This window comes from Hemicordylus capensis, chromosome 4 (genome assembly GCF_027244095.1).
Source record: "Hemicordylus capensis ecotype Gifberg chromosome 4, rHemCap1.1.pri, whole genome shotgun sequence".
Classification (NCBI taxonomy): domain Eukaryota; kingdom Metazoa; phylum Chordata; class Lepidosauria; order Squamata; family Cordylidae; genus Hemicordylus; species Hemicordylus capensis.
In genome coordinates, this window is record NC_069660.1 from 188182868 (window position 1) to 188203417 (window position 20550).

The following is a 20550-nucleotide window of genomic DNA, read 5'->3' on the forward strand; positions in this document are numbered from 1 at the left end:
CAAACCATAAGGAGTGAATGAGAGCTTTCCTCAGTTGCAGAGCTGCACAGCTTCGTTCCTCCAGCAGATTCTGATCTACAGCTCCCATAAGCCACCCAGAGAGGGAAGTTTGGGGAGGCATACAAATTAGATAGATAGATAGATAGATAGATAGATAGATAGATAGATAGATAGATAGATAGATAGTAAATGATCCCTAATTATTGGCCACTGGGTATGATGGGTATTGTAGTCCAAAAGCAGCTGGAAGGCTGAAGTTGTGCAGCCCTGCTCTGTTATGTTCCTCATACATTGCAAGAGGGTGGGTGGGTGGGGTGATGCCATATTTGAAGTGGCTGTAATTGGCCATAAAAGCCAATATATGATAAGCAACAATTACTGTAATGCTTATCTTGCTATATATCCAGAAAAGGGACCAGTGATCCCTTTTTCTCCTGGCTTACCATTCTCTTATCCTTTTGGATAAAAATAATCCATTAAAGAAGAAATAAGAAACATTCAATAATATACTTGAAATCTATGTCCAGCAAATCTTTAAAAATGCTTTTTCAGTCTCTGCCCTGATCTGTAGCTCTACATTGAAAGTTCCCATAGGGGATTCCATATCTGTTTTTTAGGCATGCTTTCTGCTAGTTTCAGAAGCTTACCTTTGCACATATAAATGGAGGTGGGTTCTGGGGAGGGAGAGAGGTTTGGTGTTTGCATAGTGATATGAGGAATCTCTGCACAGGACAGAACATTGAGTAATTTAACTTGTGATTCATTTAACTTGTGTACAGATCATTAGAGTGAATAAGAACCAGGTGTTCAAGGTTTTGTTCTGTAGGTTACTTCCTCTGCTAATTGGAGATGTAATGAGTCAGGAGTTGCAGTTTTTGGGATCAGCTGTATCAGGATCAGGAGTTGCAGTTCTTTGGATCAGCTTAACGCAATTAAGTCTATGTTCCTGAGAGCAAGATAGAAAAACAAAAGTTTCTCATGCGTTCAGCATCCACAGTAGCGTCTTGCTGCCCCAAACCTCAGGGTTTGCTTTTTAAAACTCCCCTTAAGAGGTAGGGAGTTCACACTTTGGACAAACAGGGCAGGTTAATGAACTTTGAGCCAATCTGCACAGTGGTGGTTGACTGGGGAAAATGTCCTGCCCATTATATGAGTTCTATACCTTGTGTGTATCATGACCAACAAAACCACAAGTTTACTGACTGCATTATGTCATGTGGAGCTGCAAAAATCCACACTTCTAGTTCCATATCTATAATGCAAGTCCCATGCATTCGTTGTTTGCTGAGTGGCTGTAATCCAGAGGTCTGCGTATGTGCTGGACCATCATTGTGGGCTATGGCAGATCAGCAATTGTGTAGAGGATGCCTTTCACGCCAACTCCTAATAATGAGAAAGCTCTGCTGGTACAGTGCCACATCACTGGATTCTGGATTCTGTGAAACCACAGCCAGATTTTTCCTTAGCTCCTTGATGCTGCAAACTCAACAGCATTTGGGACCAACAGCCAGAGAGAGGGCATGCCCTCAGCTCTTGCCTATGGGCTTTCCAGAGGCATCCGATGGGCCAGTGTGTGAAACAGGATGCTGGGCTAGATAGGCTTTGGGCCTGATCCAGCAAGGCTGTTCTTATATTCTTTATCAGATACTCATATCTTGTCTAGGAAAACATGTGCTACAATAAATCAGTTGCTTCTCAAGATGCAGTAATGTGGTTTGTCTTTTGCTGCTGCAGACTACCATAAGTGCTCTGTTAGAAGTTAATGTCTCTTTTCCTCCCTTTTTCTCTAGAATAACCCCAGTAATAAACTAGTGAACACCAGCAGCACCGTCACAGCAACGCATATAAAGAAGTTCACTTTTGTCTGCATGGCCCTCTCCTTAACGGTAAGGAGTCAGTGACCTTGGCACTAATGAATGAAAGACTCAGCTTCGTAACATGAGCACTGAGTTTAGGCTTCACTCCTCTCATGATATCCAAGCAGACTTCACTGGGAAGTGTGTTTGTGTGTGTACATACACGTATATGAGATGGAGAGAATGTATGGATCAGGTGTAGTGGCTAAGAGTGTCAAACATGAGCCAGGAAGTCTGGAGTTCAAATCTTTCAGCACGAACTCAGTTGGTAGCCTTAGGCAAGCCAGTACTCCTGCCTGCACTGTGGAAATAATCCTGCTGGCCCAGCTCAAAGAGCTGTTGTATGGATTGTTAAGATAATGTATGTGAAGCACTTAGGGCACTCAAAAAGTGATATATAAATTGTAAGTTGTGTTGTGTGTGCACACAAGTTATTGGGATCAGCAGTGCAGGGGTATAGAGGGAAAGCTTGAAGAGCAACTCCTCACGTAAATTTGGGCCAGCAGGGAGGAAGGAGAATTTCAGGAAGGAGATATGGCTTACTAGCTTTGGCGGGGAGGAGTTCAGTAACATGATGGGAGGTACTCCTCAAATGCTTGGGAGCAGCAAAAGCCATTGCAGCTGAGGATTCTGGGAGTTGTAGTCAACAACATCTGGGAATCCCTGTTAGAGGCAAAACTGCTTGGGAGGTGGGGAGTCTACACTAGGGATGTGCATGGAACCATTCAACTCTCTATTTTAGGAGCGCTGAACTGGTTCCGTCAACCGGCGTTCTTTTGTAACAATATTCAGCCAGTTTAGAGGGGCGTGTGTGTGGGGGTTCTTTAAGGGGCAAGGGAGGTGCTGCCTACCTGCCAGCCCCCGACTTGCCTCTTTCCCCCCACCGGTGCACTCTCAAAAAGCAGGTGTGAGGGGCTGCAGTCCCGGTCAATGTCACTATGGAAATGGCCGACGCGCAGGGCACGCAAGCACACGAGCATCAGCCATTTCTTTCGTGACACTGACCGGTGCTGCAGCCCCCATGCCCGCTTGTTGAGAGAGTACCGGGGGGGTGGGAAGCGGCAAGACAGGGGCTGGCAGGTAGGCAGTGCTTCCCCTGCCCCTTAAAGAACCCCCGCCCCTGCCCTCCCGTGAGTGCACAGGAACCGGTTCCATGCACATCCCTAGTCTTCTCCTCTGTTTGGGATTGCTTCATCTTCAGATTGTAGTAAGCAGGTTAAAATGAACAATGGTATTGTAGTTAGCCTTTCTCTCTGTCAGCATCTACCTTTTTTTTTTTTAAACTTCTTCAGCACTAGAAAGATAGATGGTTGCAAAAGGACTCAGAACAGTGCTGAATCACTGATGGCTATCTGCTGACTTTGCCTCTCTCAGTCATTACTCATCTCCCTGTTTGTTCTTGTTCATTGCGGAGTCACATGATGGAGTTTTGAATGGTGAAGCATATTTCCTGTGTATTAACAAGGAGCCAGATGTGGCTGGAAGAAGCTAGTACAGAATTTGAAAGCTTGATTTTGGCCTGGGTATTTTTCTGGGCCCAGAGAAAGCATTACTTGACATCAGAACACCATTGTTGGTCTAGGGTCAGAATCCATGTTAGGGCATCTTCACAGGAGTACGTTGCTTAATGTAGCCTTTCCAGGTGGCTGATCCATACCATAACCTTGGCCAATGTTCAGGAGCAGCTTACCATGCATATCCACCACATGAGAATTGCTGGGCCACCCCCAGCTGCTGGCATGGAAACTAAAAATCCCACAACTGCTGCCTCAGGGGCTCTTAAGTTCATCGTGTTGTACCTGTTCCTAGATTGAATTACTTAAGAGAATCCAGAACAGTTTTACAATCCAGAACAGTTTTACAATCCAAATAGTCATGGATTGCATGACTGAATGTCCCCTGCCAATCCTACACATAGGAAGATAGGATGTTGCGAAGAACACTAGGGTGAAACTCTTCTCCTTGACATCTAGTTTTCTAGGTCCTTTTTTTAAATATATGGAGGAGCATTTAATCATGCAATCCCGCACTTTAATCGGAAGTGATCCCAGAACACTTTTACATGATGAGGTTATTGGCTAAAGCCGCCAAAGCAGATATATTTATACTGAAGCAGTTTTATATGACTTATATAGATGTATAGATACAGATCAATATGCTAACAACATTTTTTGGTAGTAGATTTGACTTACAGGGAGGGAATATGTTATGTGTATACTGCAATAATCTTTGGTTTGGTATAGATCTATATACCAGCTTTTTAGATATGTTGCATCGGAACTCCATGTGGTCAGGTGATCATTGTGGCAAGTCACTCTACATGTCATGACCACCAGGTGGGTACTTCACGAAGGCTGTTGCAAGTGGCTTCTCTTTGGGATTCGTAATGCGTGAAGCTACTTTTAAGGCTGGTGCACACGAACAAACTCTGGATGGAAGCCTTGTCATGGGCAGCAGTTTGGCTCTTAGAACCTGCAGTTTTTCTCCTTGTTGCTACAAAGCTATTTTTGTACTTCAGAGTGATGTGAAGGAAATTCCCACGTTTTGTGTGGTTCTCAAGCGGTGTGGGGCCTGAGAAACATGAGCAGCTGGGACTTGGGGCCAATGGGGAAGACAGGATAGCTTATAAAAATGATACATTTGAGAAGTCAGTCACAAATGATGGGGTATAGCTGTTGAAAGGTATAGCTAGGATAAAAACTTCTGTTTCCCAACACAGCTCACATACATGCTGTTAAAGCATAGTTTGGCAAATATCAATACTCTTTAACACTTTCAATTTATCAGATTTCCCATGAGAGCAAAGGAAGGGGGTTCTTAGCACCTCTTCAGTAGTGAAGCAGTAATTAGTGTTATTGCTTAGCCAAAAAAAAAGTCAACACTTTAATATATATATGTCCTATCAGAAGAATTTCTTTCCGTAGCAATTTCATTTAGGGGCTGCAGAGATCTCAAGCAGATAAGGAACAGCTGTTAGAATTAAGGATCAGTAAAGAGCCCATCTAATTAACTGGATTAATGAGACTGTTGATTAAGAAGCACCAACTCACTCTGAACAAACTATTTTTAGAAGGCAAGCTCAGTCCACAGCTAAACCACAGTTGCTGCAACTGAGAGAGCAGGAGGAAAAAAGATTAATGGTGTTGAAAAGGGTTCAACTGATCTCTTTTTAAGAAGAGATTTGAGTCACACCGCTACACTATTATGGCAGAGATGAAAGAAGCAAGTATTTATAGCAGGCTTGCACAACTCATATCACTCTGAAGGTCACTTTTATATTTTTATTAACTCAAGAGGGCCATTGCAATAGCATGTTCAGAAACATTATTTAGTAATAATCCACTTATGCTTGTTCAGCAGTACCCAAGGGCATGGGATGATGGACAAACTGACTGAACAAAAACATGTATTTGATAGACACAATCAGGCTCATTTACTGAAAGATGGTTTGTGTTTTTTTCTTATATCAATAATCAATGTTTTTCAGATCAGCACAGATCTTTTTGGAAGACTTAACTTCTGCATGAATTTTGTTTGATTGTAATTCTGTAAAGATCTGACTTAATTTAGAACAATGTTCAGTTTGGATTTTGATATGTGTGTTGTGCCTTTTATCTTATTTGGATTTATGTTTTTCTTTTATTTGGATTATATTATTCCTTTGAAAAAAAGAACAATAAAATATATATTTTTAAAAGGAGATCTGTTGGAGATCCCATTGGTTTAAAAGTGAAATATTTACACACATATTTATCTGTTGAAAATGGATGAGTTCAGACTTAATACAGAACCCCCATTTCACATGACCTCTCAGCCCTAGGAGAAAGCTCTCCCCCTGCCCCCATTCCCGTGCAAGTGCCTAATTCCTGTGTAGATTAGAATTTGCCGGGATCATGATATCTAAACTCACCAGTCTCAGGGGCTTCAGGGAACCCAAGATCTGAACCTGAGGGTGAAAGTTAGTTTCAGCTCTGAGGTTCTCTGAAGCAATAGGCTAGGATAAGCCAAGATTGGTCATGACATCTGAACTTGCCAATCTCAGCACATCCTAACTAGTGGTCCCTCTAATTTTTTTCATCTCTGTACGGAATGAGTTTTGTTCTGGGCGGCAGTATCAAGGCAGTGTGTGTGCGCCTGCATTCAGAATGGGACCTTCCTGATTCAACCTGAGCAGGATCTAAGATGAACTGAGCGGACATCCAAAAACTTGTGAGCGCACACACGTGTGCACGCCTTAGAGGGAACAGTGATCCTAACCTGGAAAGGACTGTTGATTCTTTGTCACTCTTGCCTGGGAATGGGAGGGAAGAACACGTACTCCCAGGGCTGTGGAATGTCATGCAAACTTCTGGTTCCACTTTAAGTCTGAAGGTGCCCCAAATGACTTGAAATTAAATGCACAACTCTGGATCAGGATCATGCCCTCTGTTTGTTGCGGATCCTCTCTCCTGAATAGATGATGTTTGTTTTTATGTGTAGTGTTGATTTGTTCCTTGCTTACAGACCTGTTGCTTCCATTTTGAGGGAGGGCGCAGGGGAAGTAGTGGGTGTTGACACTGAGGTTGTCACGATGTTGTACCTGTTGTGTTCAAACTGCATTTTTGGCACTCGATATAATGAGAGAACACAGGAATATAGAGATCATAAAGGGAACACAAGAATGAACCACCATCACTAGCACTTGGAAATTCGAATGCTAAGTATGTAGGAAATGGAAGGAGAGGGGGAATCCCAAGTCTGAGAAACAGGAAAATCAACAGTTTTCCATTGTTCCCAAATAGTTAAAAACTGAATGGGGAAGTTGCATTTAGGATTTCTGCAACCTTTGCCCCGTAACTGGGTGTGTTGCATGTGTCATGTACCATTTTGTTTTGTGGAATTTTTGGAGGTTACCAATACTAAAAATGCAACCTGTATAGAATTTTGCAAACGTCTTTTATCTCTCATTTAACTTTGCCCAGGGGGCTATCTATTATTGCTCCTGCATACTTTGTTTATATCACTTCTATTAAATAGAAGAACAAGTTTATGTTACTTTGGGCTAGGGCTGTAAATCACCACTTTTTGTTCTAAAGGCCCCAGATTTCATCCCTGACATTTCCAGGTCAGGCTGGGGAACGCTTCCTGTCTGAAACACTGAATTTTATTTATTTGTTTAAAAAATATATATCCTATCCTTCCAGTACAATCCTGCTCAGGGTGGCTCACAAGAATGGTAAAACAATAATTATTAAACCAATTTTAAAATTATTATTATTAAGACAGTAAAACAAAACCATGTAAAAGTTTTAACAGTTAGCTAAAAACAGGACCCATTAAAAACCAATCTAAGTTTAAAGCTTTAAAACTTTAAGAAAAGTCACTGGCAGTTAATGTAGACCAATGTTTCTCAACCACCAGTCCCATTCCATGAGGAGTTGAGTGCTGGTCCATGAGGAATTAATCCCGCCGCAAAAAACAGTTTCGAGCCGATGGGGGCCACCGCTGCTGGGAGCTCTCTGGAGCGCATTTCTAGGCAGGCAGCCCTCGCTGCTGGGATAATGTTCATTTTGAGGAAGCTAAATGAGTGTTATCCCAGCAGTGAGGGCTGCTTGCCTAGAAATGAGCTCTGGAGAGCTCCCAGCAGCGGCACCCTCCCCGACTCGAAATTGTTTTGGGGGTGGGGGGGGCGACCCCTTTATTAACTGCTGGTCTGGGAAACTGCACACAAAGAATATACTGGTCCATGACTCCAAAAACGTTAAGAAACACTGGTGTAGACAATGCTGAATGAAATGGACCAAAGCTCTGACTCAGTGGAGAATTCTGACAATCGACATTTTCCATATATGGTTACAAGTCTCCAGAAATCTTGGGGGAAAGCATCCAGAGTTGTAATGTGATGTGACTCGTCACATCCAGTGACTGTCGCTGATGTCTATTTTACTTTTCTTTTAGATTGTGAGCCCTTTGGAGATAGGGATTCATCTTATTTTTATTTATTATTTTTCTATGTAAACCGCTTTGGAAACTTTTGTTGAAAAGTGGTATATAAATATTTGTTGTTGTAGTAACTCTGATTCAGTGCATATTGTCTCTAGCTCATCTGTGTTGCCATGTATGATCAATTTGCTTCTATTAGTGGTATACATTTTAAAGGTTCATGCAGAGGGTTATCCTGTGTATGCCTCACAAGGTTAATCTGACTGACCAAGTAGTGCCAAGAGCATTTTGTGCAGTCTTCAGGAGCTTTAAGTACCGTTTCATTAGAAACAGTTTAAACTGCAGGAAAACAAGCAGCATTGGTGCACAAGTTGATTCAGAATTAATTTGCACTTCTGCTTATAGGCACATTCTGTAGATTCAGCTTCTGGCACAAGTTACACTTTTTTGTGGACTATACTAAATGCACAAGCGACTAAGTGGTAAATAAAAGTCTGTTTCAGGAAGCAGATATTTTATGAAAGACACACAGATTTCTTTCCTCTTCTCCCACCCACCCACCATTGGTACTGAACAAAAGCGGGCGGCTTTGGTTGGAAGGGGTTATTAGTTTTGCTTTCCCCACTTGGAATAAAGAGAAAAGGTTCAGATTTGTATGGCGGGGGGATCACTTGAAGGGGCATGAGCAGAGAAGCTGTGTAAACAGACCGGGTTTTCTCTCTAAAGTTCTTGCCATGGTCATTGCCACACTAGATGAGGAGAGGTGCTACTTTCGTTTTAACAGGGCTTGCCTCATCAGCTGTGGGAATTGCCATGGCAGACGAAGCTCCCGCATCTGCTTATGGCTATCATGGCTGCTGAGATTCACGCGCAGTACTCCGGGAGGTTGGCAGTTGTATCACTCGGATCCTCAAGAGATAGAAATGGAAAGAGACAGAACTAGCAGCACCATATCTATTAGACATCTTTTTGATGTTCTATTTGATGAAGGTGTACAAGTTGACATGACAGATTTGTGTGCTGAACAGATTGCACCTGTGGTTCTTCACCTTTCGGCATCTCCTGGCGTTTCCTATTCTGTACACTTTGTTCTTTGTGCAAGGAGGTTCGGGATGCTTTTTTACATCTGACTTTAGATTCATTTTATCCTTTGGAGATGGAGGCATTTTATCAGCGCTCTCTCTCTCTTTACTCTGAAGGAGCATAGCAGATTCTATGTTGATAGTATAAGTGTGCAGTCTAGCACATTATTTCTCCAAACAAGTATAGTAAAATAAGAGTCCAACTGAATACAGGTGGCCCTCGTTATTTGCAGGGTTCTGTTCTCGCCTACAGGCACAAATATGGAAACTGTGAATAACGAAAACTTATCCCATAGGAATCCTAGGGGTTAGGTTCCTACATACACACAAAGGCTAAAAATGGAGCAGGGGGAACATAAATAAGAGAGAAAAAGTACACTACCTTGCTCTCCAGGTTTACAATAATGCCCCTCCCCATTCCTCCAATTTTCACAAAAAATTGTGGGAATTTTTTTTTAAGAGCCACAAAATGGCTCTGCACTATAAAATGGCAGCCAGAAATTACATTGGAAGTCTTTTCCAGGTCATTCCTGGCCACTCAAAACTGGGAATAGGTAGATTTTTAGCCTATTTGTATTCAGCGGATAAAGAAACCAGGTCTCTAAGAATTCAGGAATTCTGTTAAGTTGCTACAATTACAACTTTAATCACACAATAGGCTTTTTCTTATGTAAATAGCATGCATTGGGGTGGCATGTCTGGATCAGGAGTGTGGCAGTGGTAAAGGAGAGTTTTAATCACACACACCCATCACAGTCCCAATCTGGACTGGGCCCCTCTGTGCATTGCATTTGCCCAGGATGGGGGTGGGGTGGGGCTTGCATTGGAGCCAATCAAAGCTCTTTTCCAGGGCAAAGTTGCAGAAGGGCCTGATGTGGATTGGAACCGTGGTGATGGGCATTGTTTCCTCTAACAGGGATTCCTGGATGTTGCTTACTACAACTCCCAGGATCCCCAGCTGCAGTGGCTTTTGCTTGGGGATTCTGGGAGCTGTAGTCAACAACATCTAGGACTCCCTGTTAGAGGGAACACTGGTGAGGGGTAGACTTAAAGCTGTTATCTCCCTGGCCATTGTTGCAGTGCAGATTGCAACTATATGTGCTGTTTTTATAAGAAAAAACCAGCACCGTTGGACCAATGATGTGGTTATGTTCACAGCTCGTTTGGCTCTATTGGTTCCAGGTTTGCCACTGGGACCAGTATTCCCTCTAACAGGGGTTCCCAGATGTCGTTGACTACAACTCCCAGCATCCCCATCTGCAATAGCCTTTGCTTGGGGATTCTGGGAGTTGTAGTCAACAACATCTGGGAATCCCTGTTAGAGGGAACACTGACTGGGACCTGATCCAGCCTAAAATGAGCAAAGAACCAATATGGCCACTACCAACTGACTTTTAAGGATTAGAGGGCAAGATCTAACTAGGCTATTGAGTTACAGTTCTGCCAGGTTCCCCTCTGTCCGCCCCCACCCCCAAACTCTCCTGGAGGACTGTATGTATTTTTGAAGTACTGTAACTTGACTGAAAAGACCCAGGCAGTAAAATGGGATGAGATAAAATTATTCAAAATTCTCCTAAATCCCAACACACCATATTAATTTACCACAAAGAATTCTTCAGAGTTGAGCTTCATTCCCAGAATCTCTAGAAGTTAAATTTCTCAATGGTGTGTGGATGCATATTGTCTCCAGTGCACATGTATGTAAATGCACATGCATAAATGTTAAGGTACCAGGTGATAGCATAGTCTGCCATTTAACACACTCATTTAGAAGTATGGTTAACAGATTACATGGCATTGTATTTCTAGCCTATCTTTGGCCTGTCCATGCAAGATGCACTATTACAAAGTAAACAAATACAGCAGTAAAAGTAGAGCCTTTAGCAATGTGTCTGGCGAGAGCTCAAGCAGTAATCCTTATATGACAATCAGGATGCCAACAAGTGTGTCCCTATTTTGACCCATGAAAATGCTGGCTGGTATGCTTTTATAGTATGTGAGCTTAGTTAATAGCATTATTTGCCAGAATTTCCTTATCCACCACTCCTCCTTGACCGTCAGCTTCTGCTTCTTCTTCTTTTAAAAATTTTTTGTAATTAACACACAATTTTTATTTTCTTGGATAAGAAATGGGTTCCAAACCCAAGTCTTATAGAAAAGCCACCCCCCCTCCCCACAAGGGGGAACAATTTAAAAAAAAATGTAGCCCACCATTTGCATCTCGAAGTAGCCTAGGCCAGGAAGGGCATTACTACTGGATTCTCCTAGTTGTGTAAATGGCATCTGATATGGTTAATCTTGTTATATGCACTAGAATTTATTACGTCTGCAACCCTAGATATCCATAAAAACTGGCAGGAGAGAAGCATACGTGTAGCTGGAGATGTTTTGAACATTCTAATAGCATGCAGATGCCTTAAGGAACAAGCAAGCTGCATTTCCATTTGTAACCAGCTTGCCAGCGCACCTGCTATGGAACCTTGTTGCGCATGTGCCTCTCTTCTGCCTGTGCATACTTTTGTCCAGGACTCTGGTCTAAATGAGCAGCAGGGAGGGTTGATATTTGTTCTCATTAGCTTGTCAAGCTCATCTTCTGAATTAGAAGATATATCTTGTGCCAAACTGCACCCTAAGCCCAGTGCTACCAGACTGTTGACCCACCTTTAAGATTTCCATCATCCATTTTTACATCTGACTCTCAAATGCTCCTAAGCTCTTTAGAGTGTTACAGCCGATTGAGCTTGCTTTCCAGGTCCAATTGGCCTCCAATTAACTATGTGAAATATTATCAGGGGAATCTAATGTAATTGGTGAAGTTGTTGGCTTCTTTTAGAATAAACTTGCAAATATGCTTTTCAGGCAGAAGAATTTTCCCCCCTTGCTGCATGAATAATGCAATAAGCACCGTTATCTATTTTGCTTATAAGGTACAGAGAACTAGGGGTGTGCACAAAACCAAATAGCCTGGTTCGGTTTGAGACTGGACTCGAACCAGACTGGGCATGTTAGGTTTTGCACCCCCCTGAACACCCCCTGGCTTGGCTCAGTTTCAAGCCAGTTCAGGGGTTCTAAATGGGGGGGGGGATTCTTTAAACTCACCGTCCTCCGGCGGGTGTTGCTGTGGCTGCAGGAGGGTCTCAGAAGGTTCCCCCTCCCCCTACATGCACCCCCCTGGTCTTTTTCGGGCCTTTCTGGTCCTCTCCTGGCTTGCGGTTGCACTTTTGAAGGCCACCACGCATGCATACTGGCCATTTGTGTGCCTGGGTCCAGGGCACGCAAATAGCCAGTGCGCACATGTGGCAGCCTTCAAAATGGCCACCACAAGCCGGGAGAGGGCCGGAAATGCCCAAAAAAGTCCAGGGGGAGGGGGAACCTCCTGAGAGACACACATCTTGTGGCTATAGCAGCAACACCCGGAACCCACCAGATGACATGGACCTGGCAGTGAGGGGTGTTTTTTTTGGGAGGGGGGGGGACATATTTAGAACCCCCGAACCGGCCCAGGGGGCTCAGTTCAAAGTTGAGCCTAACCGAATTGGGCCCTGTTTGGCTCGAGGTTGAGCCATTGAATAGGCCCAGGTCAATGGTGAACTGACATGACTTCAAGCCAGTTCACACATCCCTACAGGGGACCACTTTGATAGGAGTCATGTTTGTTCAGAATAGAGGAGCTGGCATTTTTATTCAGTGCAGGAAGGAGAATGCAGCTTATGTCTAATTTACTAAATATGTAGAAATAATTTCCCCTATAAATTTGAACTCTTGTGGCAAGATATTGCATAATAATAACTGGCTTTTGTCATGCCTAAAGATAAATGACAGCTGTCAATACAAACAAGAGGAATACACTGCATGACCAACCAAAACAAAAGCCTATCCCCCTTTGGGGTTGTAAATGGGTCTCTGTTCATGCAGAGAATTATTCTTTCATAAGAATTTCAACTTGTTTTAGGCAAGCAGACCTTGCTAATTCTCAGAATATTTGATTGATTGGTTAAGTGCTGTCAAGTTGGTGTCGACTCTTAGTGACCACACAGATAGATTCTCTCCAGGATGATCTATCTTCAACTTGGCCTTTAAGGTCTCTCAGTGGTGCATTCATTGCTGTCGTAATTGGGTCCATCCATCTTGCTGCTGGTCGTCTTCTTCTCTTTCCTTCAACTCTCCCCAGCATTATGGACTTCTCAAAGGTGCTGAGTTTTTGCATAATGTGTCCAAAGTATGAGCCTGGTCATTTGTGCCTTGTGTGAAAATTCTGGATTGATTTGTTCTATGATCCATTTATTTGTGTTCCTGGCTGTCCATGGTATCATCAAAAGTCTTCTCCAGCACCAAAGTTCAAAAGTGTCAGTACTTTTTCTGTCTTGCTTCTTCAAAGTCCAGCTTTCACATCCATAGAGCATCACGAGAAAAACAGTTGTCCGAATGATTCTAATCTTTGTAGGTATAGACATGTCACAGCATCTAAATATCCTTTCAAAGGACTTCATTGCAACCCTACCAAGTGCTAGTCTGCGGTGTATTTCTTGACTGCTGGATCCTTTACTGCTGATGGTCAATCCTAAAAGGCAGAATCTATCCACCACTTCAGTGTCTTCATTACCAATTCTGAGGCTGGTTGCTGTACCTGTTGTCATTAGTTTAGTCCTCTTTACATTTAGTCGTAGTCCCATTTTTTCACTGTGCTTCTTGACTTTCATTACTAGAGCTTGCTGACCATCCGCATTCTCAGCTTATCAGAGTGGTGTCATCAGCGTAGCACAGGTTATTGATGTTTCTTTCTCCATTTTTAAAACCATGCTATCTTCTTCCAATCCAGATTCTCTCAGACTATACCAAGCTTTAAACCTACACGCTCCTGCTGTTAAAGTGTAGCTATTTGACACCCCCCAACAAATCCAGTCTCTCTTAAATGAAAGCAGCTAAATCACTTCCTAGAATTAAAGCAATAAAAAGGAGTGCTTTTAAAAAATATTGAATTTATTTTAATCTTTCATAGCTGTGTACAGTGTTCTTTCTTTCTTTCTCTTTCTTTCTTTCACATAAAATCAGAGATTTCAAAATTGGAAAACTGTGTGCCCAACTTGAAAGAACTGCCTTGATTCTCTATAGCTTAGTCTCTGCTTTCAAAAGCAAGGTCACCTTTAAGATCTCAAGTTATCTATCTCCAAGAAGAAAAATACTGTACATAAGCTGCATTAGAAGTGCTGGACAATGAAGGCCATGGTAGAGAAAGCTAATGCTCAGCTTATGTTTCAGTGTTTCAGTGACTAATTGGCCAGTGCAGCGTACTGAATAGCAGAATGAGATTAGACCATTGAGGCCTAGGTGGGTGATCTTGGGTTAGTCACTATCTCTCAGCCTAACCTGCCTTGTTCCGAGGATAAAAGTGGAGAGTAGCCCCTATTTTCACTCCTTTTGGGAGCCTTGGATGAAATGTAGAATCCAAATGTGATTAATAATTCAAATAACCTGTGTGGTTTGCACAACACGTATTTATTGCAGTGACCCAGTGCTACCTCTTTTAGACTTGTAGTAAGCTTTCTATTCGGATTGGCCAGAGTACAATGATAGCTTTGTACATTTTCAAACTAACCATACAGCTACTTTTAAGGCTCCATTTATCTGCAAGATGGGATTTTGCAAAGATGTTAGTGCTCAAATGTTCCTTATTGTGAGGACCAGCCCACAGTCATTTTCATTAAAAATAAAAATTTTTGGAAAAAAATCTTGCCCATCTCCTATCACTGGCTTTGCAAAGTTCTCTTTATAGGCCTTCCTCATCTAAATAGAAATGACTCTTTTGCAACCCTTTCTTTCCAAACAGAATACCATTTCTCAGAGAGGAGGGCAGGGAGGTGCTTCAGCCAGCGTTTTCACTAACAACAGTAACAAAAAGTTTCACTTAAAAATGATAGTGTTCACCAAATTCTGGTGAAACTGACTTTTCATGTTTTTGTTTTTTGGTGGTTTTTTTGTTTGTTGTTTTTTTGCTCTCTGCCAGTCTATCATTTGAGTAGGCTAGTCTATAATGCTTGAAAACGGAAAATACTTGATTCTCTAGTGTAGAGAACAACTCTGCCCTGGCCTTAATGAAGAACAAGGTTCTTCCAGTTAAATGCCTCTAGCTATTTACCCTCTTCCTTTTAAGAGTACAGCATAATAATTGTTCCTGGGTATTTCTTCCCCAATTTTTCATAGATAAGCACTAACTCCTGCGGGTTCTGTGTGGGCCAACAATAATTGAAACGAAACACCACAAAGGGCTTTTCCTTTCCTCTTCTCCTTTTTGTGGAGTAATTAGTCCTTTTTGTGGTGTAACATCAACAGGCATATTTAGGTTGCAGAGACCAAAACCCACAGAGGCCTTTTTTAAAAAAAGATGAAATTTTTACCGACTACATGATTACATCAAAAAACCAAAAAGATTTCTATTTTACATACTCTAAGCAAGTATTCAAATTAAAGATATTTAAACACATCCATTTTCCCTACACTTATTTACTGAATATTAAGTAGACTGATCCCCTTTAACTTTACTTACAAAGTTATACTTTTTTAGGTCATACCCGTGAATTGAGCTTTGGGGTGTCCAACACGTCTCTGGTTCTGGCAGAAATCCTAGATATCTACAGTACTGACATTTCTGTTTTCAAGGATTTCCCTGTTATTTAAATCCAGCACACCACATAGAGTGCTGAGGATGTAGCATAGCAACAGCTACTTTGGCATGTCACAAAACGTGACATAGGATTAACATCACAAACAGAAAGGCCAGCACACGTATTTGGCAGCAAGGAATTGGTTCATTCAGATGATTAGGGGACTAAACCATGTACTTGGGTTACCCACAGTGTGAGCTGTTTATTATTTATTTTCCTAAGAGTACCACTTTGAGAACTTCTGTTTTGATTAGGCACTGGGGGCCACAGAGGGAAGGGAGGGGATCGGCAAAAATTGTTCTTCCCCCTCATGCGTGAATGAATGAATGAATGAATGAATGTGTTCTGCTTGCACAATCTTAGTCTTGTGTATTGCCCACAGTATGGAGAACTGCAGATCTGTATGCACAACATGGTTGTTGTTGGAAGAATTGGAAAGTTACAGGAGTTTGAACATGTTCCATGGAGCTAGGATACCTGTTAAAATCAAAGAGGAATTCTGAATTACAAGCACATTTCCTAACAGGTCTGAATTCTGCAGGAAATCTAGTGAGAAAGCAGCACAGTGGTTCCTAACAGTCATTGGACACAGCTGCAGACCAATCTAAGTGTGCAGGAGTACATAATGAAAATCAAGGGGATGTTTAAGGGTCATGAGGGATATTAAAACTAAGGTGAGATGGTGCTTAATGTTTAACCTGTGTGCATTTTCTTTTCTCATCTCCCAGCTCTGTTTTGTGATGTTTTGGACTCCTAATGTGTCGGAGAAGATTTTAGTTGACATTATTGGAGTTGATTTTGCCTTTGCAGAGCTCTGTGTCATTCCTCTTCGTATATTCTCCTTCTTCCCAGTTCCAGGTAGGGGGAAAGTTGGGGAGCAATCTGTAAAATCCTGCTGTTTAATGCCTTTTGCTTCTCCACTGGAGAAGACGCTGCAGCACCACTATCACTTAGAGCCATGGATGGGGAGTATTTTTCATAGTGCACTTTCACCCATAGATTAAGATCTAGTTCATTCAAACAGCCGATGAGCTGATGGATCTGTTTCTGGGCTATTTAGATTGCACATTTAATGCTTCCACATAAAAAAAGCATTCCCAGTTCCTGCCTGTAGAAAACTAGTATGTCAGGGAGAAGTCCAGACTAGTAACCTCCTTCCTGATATTTAATTTTCTGTGTGCAGATACTTTTTTGTGTGAAGGAGTATTTAAGCTTGTGAGCTTCACGTAGTCTGAAGTGGTGCAGTTCGGAAACCGGCTGACCACCTCATCTGTTGTTTGTGTGAAGTAGGCCTAAGTACTGCTGGTTTCTTCAATGCAACTGTAAAATATAGCTGGTGTCTAGAAATTTCATTTTCATTGTCATGCTGGCTCACTTTAACAATAATCATACACAGTACAGATAGCACTAGAGAGGTGGGCTTTTAAATGACTTGTAAAAATGCCCCTAGAGTATAAATTGGTTCAAGGTCTAAAAAACACAAGCCCATCAATAGGGCAATGTAGATTTGGCAAACTTGCATTCCTTGGCTTACTTGCATTCCTAATGTGACTTCTGAGTCGCATTTTAGGAGGGGGGAGAGGGATGGGGTCACTATGCTGGTACAAGAGCCAACAGACCATGTGTCAGACTGTTGGAATAACCTTGTATTCCCTGTTTGATTAACTCTCTGCTAGAGTTTTATGGCAGTAATGAAGGTTTAGAACGGTTGTAATGGTAGATGAGACAAATAATTGTTTTTGTCCAGCGATAGAGGGAATTGTGGCTAGTTTATACATTACTTTTCTGTTTATGGCCAGATATGCCCCTGAATATTAAGTGGGAGATAACTTTATCTGTTGTGTTCAAATGCCATAAATGTTCTTGCTTCATTGCACTGAGCATCTTTCATAATTAACAATAGCCCATGCTGAATTTGGAAGTTTATCATAGAGACTATGAGGTCATTCACACAATCAAAAAACTGTTCAACCTGGGCTTGGGAGCTGTGTGTACTCCCAATTTTCGGAAGCAAGGTAGTGGGGAAACCTGGGTAGAAGTGATTGTGTGAAAGCAAGGTAGGAGGAAAAGCTGCCTAGGTTTTCCTCCTACTTTGCTTCCACACAACCGAATATTGAGAGCACACATAGCTCCCAAACCTGGGTAGAACACAGTTTTTGATTGTGTGAATGATATCAATGCGTTCTATTGTGAACTTCTAAGTTTGTAATATCTGAGCGCCAAAGGAAGTCAAAACCTTCCTTTCCTTGGGAGGTCCACCATTCTCTCTGCCATAGAAAGAATATGCAGTCCAATTCTCACTGTCAGAAGATGGTGGGAAACTCCTCTAGGCCTGTATCTTACTTTCCTTCTCACATTCTTTTTACAGTCACAGTAAGAGCACACTTGACAGGATGGCTGATGACGTTAAAAAAGACCTTTGTTCTGGCCCCTAGCTCCGTGCTGCGAATCATTGTTCTCATCACCAGTCTGATTGTGCTGCCTTACATGGGGTAAGTTACACTCCTTGCCTTTCCAATTTTCATGCGGGTGGGTGGTGGAGAGGTGTGTGTATGTGCATGTACACACACACAAACACACACACACACACACACACACACACACACACATCAGTCAATCTTTATTATGGTCTTAGACCAGCATAAAGTAAACAGCATGTAACAGGTGATATTAAGAGCAATTAAAATGATAGAGTCTGTGCCTATTAGCATAAGGACTGTGAGGTTACTATAAGTTTACTATAAGGCTAAGATCAATGAGTGACTGTATAAGCGGTAAAGGAACTGTAAAATTGCTAAAACAGTAGCATGAGGACTATAGAGTCACAGCAGGGCAAAAATCTATAAGATGCTGTTAAAAGTTGCATGCTATAAAATTTCTGCAGTGCTAATATCCATAGGACAATGTCTTTAAAATCTTAAAAGATAAACGGAGACAGTAAAAGCAATGGGGCTGAATAATTAATTCTTGCTGGCGGTCAGAGCCTAGCAAATTCTGCATGCAGCTGTGGTGTCCTGGCAATAAATTACAGATATATACATACAGTTATGGTGGGTTCAGACATCATGAAAAAAGCAAAACCTGAGTTTGGCAGCAAGCCCAACTTCTGGTTGCACAAGGGTGAAGCTGACATTGGGTGTGCCATGTGAACTCGCCATTGTTAGCGGCTTCCGCCTGACCTACAGTTCCAGAGCTGATATCAGTACTTGACATCAACTTGTGGTTATAGATAGCAACTTCTGGATCATAAGTTGGGCAGAAGAAGCTGACATTGGCAGGTTTGCATGACATGGCCAATGTCTGCTTCACCCTCGCTTTATCATTTTATGAACATTTATTGTAGCAGCACCATAACTGTGGGTATGAGAAGACATAGAGATCAAGAAAGATCATGAATATTTTTTTTGTCTCTTTGATGTTTTTAGGGTCCATGGAGCCACTCTAGGAGTAGGATCACTTTTAGCTGGCTTTGTAGGAGAATCTACCATGGTTGCAATAGCAGCTTGTTATGTCTATCAAAAACAGGTAAGAAATGACTTGGATAGAGAGATGAATTCAGCATAGAAACCACCTTTTTGTTTACCTAAACTAAGCTAGGATATTTGGATTTGGGTCGACAAGCAATACAACATGTCAATATAACATGCTATGTTTGTACATTCATGACTGCTCAGTTGTGTATGTATGGAGGCTTTTGACATAGTGTAACATGGGAAATCCCTATTCCCCTTCTTTGCAGCATTATTAAAAAACAGGCAGTTTCCCAAGGAAGTCACAACCACAGGCTTTAAAATAAATGGCTTCTTTTAGTGCAAAGCAAGAGGCTTTACTCTAATGATAACGAGATAGAATGCCCGTATGTCTTGGACACGGAGATGGACGCATGTCCAGGCTCATTGCTTTACCTCTACTACCGTGTTTCCCTGAAAATAAAACAGTGTCTTATATTAATTTTAGCCCCAAAAAATGCACTAGGGCAATTAGCGGTACATCAGAAATTACTGCTAGGTCTTACTTTCGGGGAAACAGGGTATCTATATAATTAATTCTCTTAGTCGGTGCGTGTCCTGAGGAATTTGGCGGCGGAACTCTTGCGACACATTGCGAGAGTTCCTGGGCCCACCCAGCTGCGAGAGTTGAGGTGGGGGGAGAAAAAATGGCGACGGTGTGAGCGGGCCGCAAAATGGCCAGAGGAGGTGGCCTCGGCTCGGCTGACTGCTGGGAGGCGGCGGCGGTGGGACGACCTGTCCTGTCCAGGACAGGCCGTCCCAGGTATGGAAGAGGCGGTGGTGGTGGTGGCGGCCCGACCTGGCGGTGGGAGGTGGCGGGGTGGCCTGGCCTTGCCAGGCCATCCCAGGTATGAGAGGCGGCGGCGTGACCAAGCAGGAGACGGTGGGGCGGCCTGGCCTGGCCAGGCCATCCCAAGTATGAGAGGCGGTGGTGGCAGCAGCCTGACCAAGCGGGAGGCAGCGGGACGGCCTGACTTGGCTGTCCCAGATATGGAAGAGCCGCCGGAGGCAGGAGGCATTAGAGGCCAGGATGAGAGGGAAACTTTTTGGCCTGCCACCGCCCAGGTAAGAAGAGAGTGGGGGAGGGGACTGGAGGGAGGGGGCAAAGAGAGTGGGGCAGGAGGGAGGGGGCAAGAGAGAGTGGGGCAGGAGGGAGGGCGGGGGCAGGAGAGAGTGGGGCAGGGAGAGGGGTGGGGGCAAGAGAGAGTGGGGCAGGGGAGAGAGGGCAAGAGAGTTGGGCAGGGGTGAAGTGGGAGGGGGCAAGAGAGAGTGGGGCTGGAGGGGGGGAACAGCACACCCCCAACGAACGCACAGATGCTCTATGTGGGTTGGCTAGTTACTATGAATACCGGTTGTGATTATTGCCAACAGAGTTGAGCAGAGTTGAAGTGGGTGATTAATCCGGTCTGTCAAAAACAAAAGGGAAGGGAAAGGGAAAGGAAATGGCTTCCCTTGCTGTGCAGAGAGGCAGCAGGCAATTCCTCAGTGGAATGCAAAACCAAGGGCCAGGCCCTGCGTC

At 43.0% G+C, this 20550-nt stretch overlaps 1 protein-coding gene across 8 annotated transcripts in view; it reads left to right on the plus strand.

Moving 5' to 3' along the window:
- ANKH (ANKH inorganic pyrophosphate transport regulator) overlaps nt 1–20550 on the plus strand; it is a 144078-nt gene that overhangs the window by 117062 nt on the left and 6466 nt on the right. For all 8 annotated transcript variants that reach the window (XM_053313617.1, XM_053313621.1, XM_053313623.1 and 5 more), the window contains exons 8-11: nt 1791–1886; nt 16251–16380; nt 17891–18014; nt 18948–19047. In XM_053313617.1, the coding sequence (XP_053169592.1) occupies nt 1791–1886; nt 16251–16380; nt 17891–18014; nt 18948–19047 (450 nt within the window). The remainder of the gene's footprint in view (nt 1–1790; nt 1887–16250; nt 16381–17890; nt 18015–18947; nt 19048–20550) is intronic.